This window comes from Dunckerocampus dactyliophorus, chromosome 12, assembly GCF_027744805.1.
Source record: "Dunckerocampus dactyliophorus isolate RoL2022-P2 chromosome 12, RoL_Ddac_1.1, whole genome shotgun sequence".
NCBI lineage: Eukaryota > Metazoa > Chordata > Actinopteri > Syngnathiformes > Syngnathidae > Dunckerocampus > Dunckerocampus dactyliophorus.
This window is the reverse complement of record NC_072830.1, coordinates 21,386,638-21,398,452: the sequence shown is the minus strand read 5'-3', so window position 1 is coordinate 21,398,452 and position 11,815 is coordinate 21,386,638. Positions and strand designations below refer to the sequence as shown.

General features: G+C 42.2%; 1 protein-coding gene across 1 annotated transcript; it reads right to left on the bottom strand.

Moving 5' to 3' along the window:
- Positions 1-2,099: 2,099 nt before the first annotated feature.
- slc13a5b (solute carrier family 13 member 5b) lies at positions 2,100-11,815 on the bottom strand. The gene is made up of 12 exons (XM_054794258.1): positions 11,664-11,815; positions 10,680-10,808; positions 8,521-8,657; positions 7,865-8,082; positions 7,583-7,763; positions 7,369-7,491; positions 7,064-7,276; positions 6,874-6,980; positions 6,670-6,791; positions 6,081-6,242; positions 4,763-4,900; positions 2,100-3,252 (listed from the first exon to the last, which is right to left on the bottom strand). The coding sequence occupies exons 1-12, from the start codon at positions 11,760-11,762 to the stop codon at positions 3,127-3,129; spliced, it is 1,755 nt and encodes a 584-aa protein (XP_054650233.1). The 5' UTR covers positions 11,763-11,815; the 3' UTR covers positions 2,100-3,126.

Here is an 11,815-nt window from a genome sequence, read left to right as displayed (position 1 = left end):
AGGGGCCTTTTCTGAGGGGTTGGGTGGTAGGCCGGACTGGGTGCCCTGGCGAGCTGGGTGCGCCCTGGGGTGTGGCCTGCAGCCTGTGGTTTCCCTGGTTCTGTGCTGTAGTGGGTGGCCTGTCGGCCGTGTGTCCTCGGTTCCTTCCTGCTTGGTTCGGGTAGGTTTCGGGGGTGGGCATGTGGAGTCCCTGTCCTTCCTGCCTCGCTGTACCAGTACACATACATGGTTGGGTGTGGTGGAGGTGTGGAGGGGTGTGGCCCCTGGCATGCCTCAGACTCAAGTCGCCCCTCAATTTTAACTGCACAGTAGACACTTAGGGTTTGGGGGAGCTGGGCGGATGAGCGGCCTACCATACCTCAGCTGTCCCCCAAGTTTACGTATACTTCCTCACATAACTCACTGATTTATCTATGATATTGTCATGTTGGTATTTTTATTATAATGATGCTGGTGTTGGCACTAAGATTATTAGCAGCTATTATTAATCTTATTATTGTGGTTAATTTTTCATAATTACTATTAGCACTAATAAGTATAACTGTTTCATTATTATGGGAATAAAGTCCTAATTAATAAGAACGTTCAAATAGTTGGGGAAAAAAAACACAGCAGTTGTAGTTTTATGACAATAAAGTCAAAATATTGACAAAAAAAACTGTATTCTAATAAGAAAAAAGTTGCAATTTTACAAGCATGAACTCGTAATATTAGAAGGAAAAATGTTATCTTATTAGGCTCGAGTTGAAATAAAAAAAAATAAGTATTTTTTTTAAGTCATAATATGATAAAAAAAACAATATCTGTATACAAAGCTACAATAACATGGCAATAAAGTCATAAATAAGAGGAAAGAATTACAAAGTTGATTTTAGAACATATTTCAAATAGTTGGAAAATTAAAAAAATAAAAACAATATTCATACTAATAATACACTTTTTCAACTATATCACAAAACTGGGATGCAGTTTTTTCTGTTGCTTTACAAAATATCAAAGTGGCCCTTGCATCCGTTCATTTTTCAGTGTGTGACCATTGGTGAAAAAAGTGTGGACACCCCTGCCTAAGACCATAGACCACCATAGAACCTTACCTGATGCATTAGACTGATTCATTTTCTTAAGAATTGAGGCAAAATACTGAATCTGCACCTTTACTGGGATCTACACCAGTACTACTTCCATGGCCTTCCACTCTGCTTTTACGGAAAAGCAGGGTTGTCTTTGTCCGCCAAGGGAGAATCGACGCAACTGCACTCTTCTTGTCTGCTGAAGACGTTTCGTCCGAAAGACTTCAGTTGTAACATTTTAGGCTTGAAGTTGTTTTTGATTAGTATTGAGCTTTGAGCCTGATTCAGAGAAATCAGAACTGCTTTACTACTGTTCCATTCCCATTTTAATTGAGAAATAGTGTTGTCGATAAAGCATCATCATCAAAGCATCAAACATGGCTTTGTCTATGCCACTTTAAAGTAATAAAGCAAGCGGGACAGTGTGATTTAGCAGGCCCTCACCCTACGCAAGAGTCTCCAAAAAAAGCATTGTGACACACACCACCTACCCACCAATGGGAGTTGCCTGTCAGCTGTGGATTACTGTGCTTTACTCATACTGTAGCGTAGCCTTCTGTGTTTACGGGACTACACACACACACCCTTAAAAGCACAATTATGCAGAAAAGCATGTGTTCATACGTAGTTGAGAAATAGCTTAGTGGTGATGGTTCATCTTGTTTTTGAAACCCTTTCATATTGCAACATGACGTATGTTGTAACAATCCATCCATCCATGCCGCTTCTCCTTATTAGGGTCGCGGAGGTATGCTGGAGCCTATCCCAGCTGACGTCGGGCGACAGGCGGGGCACACAAGTTAAAGTAACAAGTTCTAGCAAATTATATTTGTATCCAATTGGAATACATCATGGTGTTTTTTTTGGAATAATTCACACTTAAAACATAAAATCACTACAGTGCTCTCTCTTAAAAGATGTCATTTTTTTGTGTGGAAATGCAATATCAGTTAAAATTTTTCATTGTACATTCATTTGAATATTCCAGAAATACTTTAATATGAAAGTCGGGAGAAAAAATAAATATCCAAGAGCAGTAGATGAGAAGTCAAACCACTAAAAGCAGGAACATTTTTCATGTTGGGAGATCTTCTCAGTGTCAGAATCAAGTTTTTTTGCCAGGAATATGTGCAACACAAATAAGGAATTTATTTATTACATACACAAACATCTTAAGAAAATATATAAATACAACTGTTAAAAAAAATACAGCAGTTTCGACATTTTTCATTGCATTGTGTGACTCAAATGTCTCATACAGCATTGATTTGATTGATCTTAACAAATGTTTCCAGTATGTGTTTCCAGTCATGTGCACATGTCTTTTGTTTTAACCATATAAGCAAAGTTCAAATGATGCTGGAAGTACCGAATCCCTTCACAGGGGTTACATGTGTGGTTAAAGGGAATGTTTTTATTTGTTATATTCACTATATATATCACTATATACACAACATTTGCCACATCGTCCTCATATATTTAATTCAGTGGAGTTGCACATTACATTTTCAATATTAGCGGTGGAGAATTAATTATGGGGAGCTGCATTTAATTAATTTGTCGTAAACAAACACATGATGAGCCTCAGGAACCTTCTTAGATTTTATATGTAAATTTATTATTAATGTCTTTTTATTATTATTAAGCAGCATTTAACATGTGGTTGAGATGTTTCTTTTCGTATAGCTCACCTTCTCACGTTCAGTATAACTATTGTTGCCATATAAATGCATCTACAATAGTGCTATTATTGCTGTTAGAAACCTAATCAGCAGGCTTTTTAAGAACAGGCTGTCGTGGCTTGCTGTCACTGTTAATTTCGTTCATACTGTACTGTTTAGGAAGATACCGCAGGAGACCTTATTTTTGGTTGTGTTAATAGCAATTAAATCATGTCCCTCTTCCGATTCGTCACCACTTTCTCTCCTAAGCTTGTCTCAGATGTGGGTAAAAAACACACGGTGGTAGACTTGGTGTCTCAGCAGCGCAGACCAGTTTGGACCGTGTCGTGGCTCTGCCCAGAGATCTTTCTTGAAGGAGGGGAACGAGGACAGCCTCATGGCGCCGTGACATTGGCCCACGTGGGGAAGGAGTCTAGGTGAAACATGGCCCGGCCCCAGGTGTTGATGGCAAGAGTGATGCAAAGTATACCAATGATGTTCATGACTATTCCCGTCCTGGCCTGAAAGATGAGAGGAATGTCCGGGTTGAGAGACAGGCAGAGATGGATGGTTGGACTGACGGGCAGGCTGACCGACTGACAGGTAAATAGAGTACACAGGGCCTGATCTACTAAAGGTTTGTGTGTATAAAAACTTGTGCAAATTTAATAGCGTGCACCAAGTTGATCTAGTAACGAGGATTGTGTCTCTCTGATGGGCAAAAAAGCACTCGGAATCCATTTTGCATGTTTGAAAGGCAGGCGCAAACTGGCACGTTACACACAAATGGCTGCAGCCATTGTGGCTCAAAAAAAGCATCGATGCAATGACAGACGACGGATTGAGAGAATCTTCCGTAATGTAATACATACAGCAGGGGGTTCTTTTCCTTACTGACGCTTATTAAAAGACTTAGTCAGCTTGTAGCTCGTTTTTATTCACCAACCGTGACCTCATGCTGGGTGCTGTGCAATGCAACAGGAATCAAATACAAATATATATTTACATATATATTACATTACAGACACAGCATATGCATTGATAACTACAAATACAGATACAATGAACGATATAAAACAAAGCCGTAGGCACACCTGCAGTTTTATATACCAGAGTTTTCATGCAATTGGTGCACTCTCACCATACACACGACCGACTTACTGGACACGCAAGGAGCACATAAGAAATATCTGAACCTGCGTTGGCTGCACTAATTATGTATGTGGGGTGCACGTGTGGTGCACGACACACATTGGAGTCTGCAAGTGCGACGTATGGGAAAAAAATGAAATCCTGACACCAGCAAAACATATGTAAGACACACGTTGGCTGTACGGACGACGCACGAAGACGTACAAAGTCCTTAAGTTTGTCTTGGAACCTGAAAAAAACGTAAGCGCCCACAGAGGCCGGTCGGCGTCCAGTCTACGGCTCGAAAATCAGCACGTCGCATGCGCGCCCTCTGTGCGTTTCTTGCATTTTTTTGCACGTGGACCGGCCGTAGGAGCCCGTATGACTGGTTGGCTTAACTAACATGTAAGTAGATAATGCTAATGCTAATGATAAGTACATTTTCCACATGTACACATGACTATCATAATCTAATAAATCGTACAGTTCATCATTTAACAGGTTGTAGTGTAAAACGTGTATTAAATGACAAAATAGACTAATCTCGCATTATTATGACTATGCAATGTCTATGCATCCTCCACCAAGACCTCCAATTACATGGATTCAAACCTCATTTCTCCTTTACGGCCATTCTGGTCTCCCAAACTCTCCGTGGTGACAGCTGGTGCCACACGCAAAAACCTTATTTAAATATAGGGCGGTCTGCGTCCTTTTTGCACATGTTAAAAACTGTGCAAGCAATCCTTGTAGATCACCCGCAACATGCCCGCTAATAGTACGTACAACTTTTTTGTTTGATCACGCAATTTAGCACTCGTTTTTTTGGGCATTTTAGTAGATCAGGCTCATTGTGGACAGCCTGGTATTCATCAACCAAAGCAAACAGGTCATACTCACCATGTCTGAAACCTTGAGGTATCCATAAGAGAAGACTATGGCGTTGGGAGGGGTGGCGACGGGCAGCATGAAGGCAAAGGAGGCACTCAGAGTACAAGGCACCATGACATACAGGGGGTTCATTCCAATGGACTGCGACTGCAGAAACACACAGAGATCAACAAAATCCGACAACCGCCGCGACTGGCAACCGCGACCGCTGACTGAAGTAGTCTGGCTGGAACAAAAACCCTCATTAGGCAGGTGTAATTGAGATGTATTCCCGCAAACTCAGGACTGAGTCACGGCATTCAAAATAGAAAAGCACCAGATTGTTAACAATAATGGCAGACTGTCATGATGTAAACATTACTCTTCCCGTGACTTGCACGTCCCACAGCACATGATCTCACGAGAGCACAATAATTTAAGGTTCTTAAAATACACCACCCAAGTTGAAAAACATGGAACTCGGTAGCACACATCCACTGCAGTGATTATTGATGTTGCAGCCGACAAGCATGTTATTGAACCCCAACTGATTAGAAGATCATTGTTTTGTTTTTTTTTAAGTTTTTTAAGTTAAGTCTAAAAAAAAACACGAGTTTTATTGACAGAGCCAAGCCTCCTTGAAGAGTTCCCATAAAGACAGTAAATGCAGCCTTCATTTGCGGTGGATCTCAAATTTTCAATATTGCGCCAACACTTTCAACTGTAAACCTAGTAGCAAACACGCAAACATAGAGTGAATGATGTATTTTTAATTTAAAAAAGAGGCCATCGGACTTTAACAAAATTGATTCTAGGACCACAAATAAATTGTTTGCATTAAACGATGTGACATCCTGTGACCAACCGCCCTTCACGCTCAACCACTTGTAACTGATGAGATGTTCTTTTCCTTCTCTCCCTTTTTTTGCGAGTCCACTTGTCTTCACCCGAAATAAATTTCTATCTCAGTACCGCTGTCTTTTGCAACCCAGACTCTGGCGCTCACTTTCAGTGCTCGACCAGGGCACACAGTAATGCCATTCTTCAGCCCGTGCGGCGGGGTGGTCTGCATTGCAAGGCCCTGGGCTGAATTGGCGTGTTTGGCAGTGTGCAAATGGGAGGTGGGGCCCGGGGAAGGGGGCCAAACACATTCAGCTTGAATGAGCAACTAGATGGGCAACCAAACAGGCGGCGAATAGGCAGACTCCCACTGGGAGTGGTTTGAATGCTGGACTCCAATTGGGGAAAATCTGCTGAAAGGGAAGCACTTCACCTCACTGAACCACTACTGCCATATTCTCCAGCTAGTAATGCATCTAGTTAATAAAAACACGCTTTTTTTTATTACCATTGAGGCTAAGATGGGCAGGAAGAGCGTTGCAGTGGCCACATTGCTGGTGCATTCTGTGAAGATTGCAATCAGGAGGCATAGGATGATAGCAATCGCCCAGGGAGGGATGCTTTGCAGGGGGGTCATTTGATCTCCCATCCACCTGGAGAGTCCCGACACCTAAGAGGAACATGATATCAGATAATTATTTGAAAATAGTACAAAATTGGAATTGAGGAACATAGTCAGTGATGTCAATGAAGGTTTAGAATTAGTCACAATTTGATAGTTTGTTGTCTGATGTTCCAGAATAAACACAAATTAGTGTCTTACAAGAGTTTTTGTGTTTAATTTGTTGAAAAAAGCTCAAAACTCTGGTTTGGAATCCTGACTAGGATCTATGGATTTAGCTTGCATGCTGTCCCCATGCATGTGTCGGCGGAGAATGAATCAATGAGTCCTATTCAGCATGTTATGCACTGCCTTCAAGTGTCAGCAACTGTGATAAACTAAGAGCACCCCTTCTGAAACAGCTCAGACGGCACTGGAAGACAACACAGACAACACCATGTCATCCTGTCACTTTGTGATGATTACTACCACCTACCTCACTCCCTTTGGCGAGAGCAAAGCCTCCTCCAAGAAGAAGCACTATTCCCCACGGTAACTTCTTTTGGGCAACTTTCCAGCTGAGCAGACGAGGGGTGGAGCTTGAAGTTTGATGGGACACTGGAGAGCCAGTAAAGTATTAAGAGTATTAGACTATAAAATGATTTCTACATATACTGTACAGGAATAGTAGATAGCCAACCTGTGTCAAAACGTTGTGTCCTCCATGAACAGAGACGTGGAGGTTTAGATGGAAGAACAAACAGAAGGACGGCAATGAAGATCGCCACAGTAGCATCCGTAACATACCTGTGAGGAGAGATGATGATGTCATACGAGGTAGGCGTGAAAACTAATAAAAATCAGGTGTTTAATTGGAAAAGGCTTTATACTCTGCTTTGGAGTTAAATATGTCTGTTGCCCAGCCATGCACAAAGCCTGGATCCCGTGTGAACCACAAGACCACCAACAGAATGAAGAGACCCAGGACACTGATCTCGCCAAAGGACATGGGTCCCAAAAGACGCTGCTGCTCTTGGATCACATTGTAGGCGGCGATCTCCTTCTCTGTATTCACAGCACCACAGCCCCATGTTTTTCTAAAGCTGGACAGAACACAATGTCACCTCCGTGGTCAATCCCACTCAAGGTGTGGTAGAACTTTCTTGAAGTCGACTTCAACCACCTGTGAACTTACTTGAATCCAACAAAGACAAACTGCAGCCACAACCAAGCCAGTGTGAGCATGAGGATCATGTTCGGGAAGGCGAATCCAAACCAGGAGGCAAAATTAATCACGTCACCATTTTCAGGGAAGAGTCTGAAGACAACAACATGAGGGTGAACGTACCTTCATGGATAAGACTGACTATAATGGAGATGATGGAACATTGTCATAGTACAACACTCACTGGCTCATTTGGCCCTTGAGCACCAGATTCGGACCAGTCCCAGTCAGCGTGGCAGTGCCGCCAATGCTAGCAGCGTAACAGACGCACAAGGTCATTCCTTTGCACATGTTCAGTCTTTCTGCTGCCTTCTTATGCCTGGTCACCTCCACCGAAGCATCCAAGAAAGTCACAATCACAGGGCCTTCAAAAAAAGACCACGTCTGAGAGCAACATAAGAACATAATACTGTAGATCCTCCTGGAGTTTTGCTGTCATTCTTATCAATCCTGAAAGATGTCTCACCGGTTGCATCATCTTGTTTCTCCGACTGCGGAGGCTGCTTGCCATCCACATCAGATATCTGGTTTTCCTCAGAGCTCCGGATCTGAGGTATCTGTGCCTCGCTGTTGTTGAGCTCCTCCAGCACTGCTTGGACAATGGGCACCATCATGGCTGTGGTGGCTGTGTTACTGATCCACATGGACAAGAAGGCCGTCACGCTCATAAAACCCAACATAAGCCTGCAAAATATTGCATGTTAGAGGAGGCAGAGGGGCTCATGAGCCTTACTAACGACTGAAAGAATGTCATCGGAATCCCTGGTTGGTGGTCCTACAAAAGCGCAACAAATTACATTTGAAAGTGATACAAGCATCTTACGTGAAATTGCTTTAACCTCACTGCCGTCAAAGCATCTTACCCTGCAAACACAATTCAATTTCATTCTAACTTATTTGGAAGAGGAGATGATTCTCATGAAAATGTGAATCGTTGGAAGAAGCAAACGTTTGGATAAGGAATAATGGGAACGTCCTTGGAAGAATACCCATCCAGAAATCCAAGTTAATGTCCTAAAATTGGAACCAGGAAGTTGCACATAATCAACTGAATCATGCCAATAAAATCATAACTTCCTTGGCAGATATCTGATTAGATGTGGGGCTCTTTATGCAACTCACAGTGCCGGACGCACACCAACTAGCAGAAGAACCCTCAAAGCGATACGCTTGTGCAGGTTCCAGTGCTCAACGGCGACGGCCACCATCAGACCCCCCACAAACAACAAGTTTGTGTCCTTCAGGTACTGCATGCACACCTGAAAGGGCAGGGTCAAAGGTCAGTCATATGGACAAAAGTGTTGAGATACACCTTGCAATAACACCGCCCTGCATGGCTTTCTGCTGAATTCAGTCACGCCGGGTTTTGTCACAAACCACTGTCCTTTGTATAAGTAGACAGAAGATAATATAACTAGAAAGCACAGTACAGTGTCTCACTAACGTGTGTACTCCCCTCACATTTCATAAACCATTTTTACTACCATACATCTTCTCAAAGGACAATACTAGAAAAATAAAACTTGAACATACTTTGGCCAGTGTAGTGTCAAAATGTCACAGTACATTTTTCCCTCAATAAACTGCAGCTGCCCAATGCCAGCAGCCCTCGTGTACCCCCAGACCATGACGCTACAACCCCCATGCTTGACTGTCGACAATTTTCTATTATAGTATTGTGTTGCCAGATATTTAGACAGCAATGGTTGTGTGTTAAGTCCTTTTCAGTAAATCAATACAGTAATCCCTTGTTTATTGCGCTTAATTGGTTCCAGACCCGACTGTGAAAGGTGAATTTCCGCAAAGTAGGATTCCTTCTTTATAAATGGAATATTTTCGTAGTTAGAGCATAGCAAACCTGTTTACAACCTTCTAAATATGGCTTTTAACATGATTAGAGCCCTCTAGACATGGAATGACACACCTATTGTCACCTTTACACTCAAATTACCCAATACAGTAGTTAAAATTAGTGAAAATCGTAAAACTTATACGAAACTTCTACTGAACTTACAATAAATGTGTTCCGGATGTATGGACGGGAAGTGACATCGGGGGTTCTGAGTGAATTTTAGCTGGATTTTCGCTGGTCGCAACAGTAGCCTGTGTTATTATTATGATTATGATTATTATGTTACGTTGAGATCATTCAAATCTGCAACAAAACCCTGTTGTTCCTGTGATCAAGTCTGGTGTTTGTATGCTTCACCTGCTGACACCATTAAGTGACCAGCGTAAATACGACAGTGCTTTCAATGCGTCTTCTTATTACACTATCTTATATTTGTATTTTAGTTCATTTAGCCATTTTTATGCTCGAAAATGCTTCATTTAGGCAAAAGAGGGGTGGATTGGCCACTGGGACTAGTGGGAGTTTTCACAAATGACGTTACAATACCATCTTTATCCTTAATGATGGTCGCAACAGTCCAGTGTTGATAGCAGTGTGGCTTCGCACGGGCCACAGATAGTATATTCTTCCGTGGCGCACTTCGCTGTAACTAGTTCTCGAGCGAGTCTCTTGTTTACCAGCCAAATATTTTTGAGGAAATTATGGGAGTGCATGCAGAACCACGGAAATACGAAACTCGGAACGCCGTGAACTGAGGCCCACCTCTATTGTCATTGTCTCATTGTGTGATTTAGGCGCTTGTCTTGCTGCATGATGAAGGACCTCCCAGTCAGTTTGGGAGCATCCTTTACTTAAATTGCCAAGTTATGTCAGATCCAGATGTAAACACCTGGAAATAAATGTTGAAATGTGTCTCGTTTTTATTGGCCCTCACCATATATAAAATAAAATGCATTATTAATTATATATATAATTAGATATGACACTGATTTGCTTTGTCAGCTATCATTTTTGTTCAGCTTGTTTACCATATATTGACCTACACTGGATTGCTTTTAGCCTATTTAATGTGTCCAATGGAAATGTTTTCAGTATATAGCGAAAATAAAGGAATTGGCTTGACTGTTCTGGTACTTTTGGAGGGAACTGTGTACATTTTTTAACATGCAGGGAGGGTGTGATCAATGAAGAGATGTGCAAGTCCTTCTGAGTCACTAAGATTTTTAAGACAGTTTGAGGAGCGTATCTGGATGAGTTTGGTGTGGAAGAAGCCCATCAAACACCTTCGGAATGAACTAGAACAGAGATGATGGGCCAGCAGGCCCTTTGTAAAGTACTATACTAACAATATTTCATACCGTTTTCACTTGTGGGTATCCCAATACTTTTGTCCATGTAATGCTATGCATGATGCAGAGATTTTACTCACACTTTGGGATTCCATGATGCCAAACAAAGGGAAAAGGAGCGCTGGGAGCAGGGCCGTCACAGCCAGCGGAAGAACTTCGGTGCACCAGTACACCGCCATCAGAATGATCACATAGGCACATTCTGCTTCCTGCATGTAAAACATACACGCACAAGGTACATATTGAAATTCATTCATTCAATTTCCCCTCAAAGAACTACAGCCCACCAGTGGCGGCAGCACTCATGCAGCCCCACGCTACCACGACGACATAATTATTTTGGTATTCACTTGTGTTGCCAGTTTTTTAGACAATTTCCATCAGATAGTAAATCAATTCTGCTATACAAGCTGTACACAGACTACTCCAAAGTATATTGAAGCTTCATTTCTACAGTCCCGTCCCTTGAGAAGATGCACTGTAAGAAAAACGGTTGGCAAAATGTGACATGTGTGCTTATTTGCGCCCTCCCTGTCGTTATTAACGCTTACATAATTGAAAGTGTGTTATGATGGTTCAAAGGGTGCTTGTTCTTTAACGCTATCAGGACTTTTATTTTGTTGACTTGTTGATGCGCAATAAACAGTTTAAAGGATCCACTATCAACGTGAATGGCTATCTCTTTAGGCGGCACAGTTTGTTCATATGAACAAGCAGCTCGGAAGTCTTATGACAACACAGTGCAGGCCGTGTGCGTGTCTGCGTGTCACAGTTGTCACAGCGTGCACGCGGGGTTCCCACGCTGGGCAAGACCCCCTCATGTGAACAAGGAGTTAAAATAACACGGGAGGGGTGGGGGGATCCGGCAGCACTGTACGTTATGATTTCATGTATTTCATTTCATACAAAATGACAACAGGTGCCAAGAAAACGCATCTTATAATTCTAATGAACGGCAATTACACTAATTAAAAGAGGGTCTGCGTCCTAAAAAAGACAAACTCTCGGCACTTTAAAGCAACTATTCAAACTCTTCTATACTGAAAAATCAATTATGTACATACCGACGTCCCGATCACCAGAGGCAATGGCAGGAGAATAAGTGGAGCCAAGAAGAGGATGAGCTCGTTCTTAACAGAAAGGAGGCACTTGAGGAAAGCCATGCTTAAAAGCTTTTTTAAAAACCAAGGCTTCGTGTTCTCTATCTTTTGTCTTT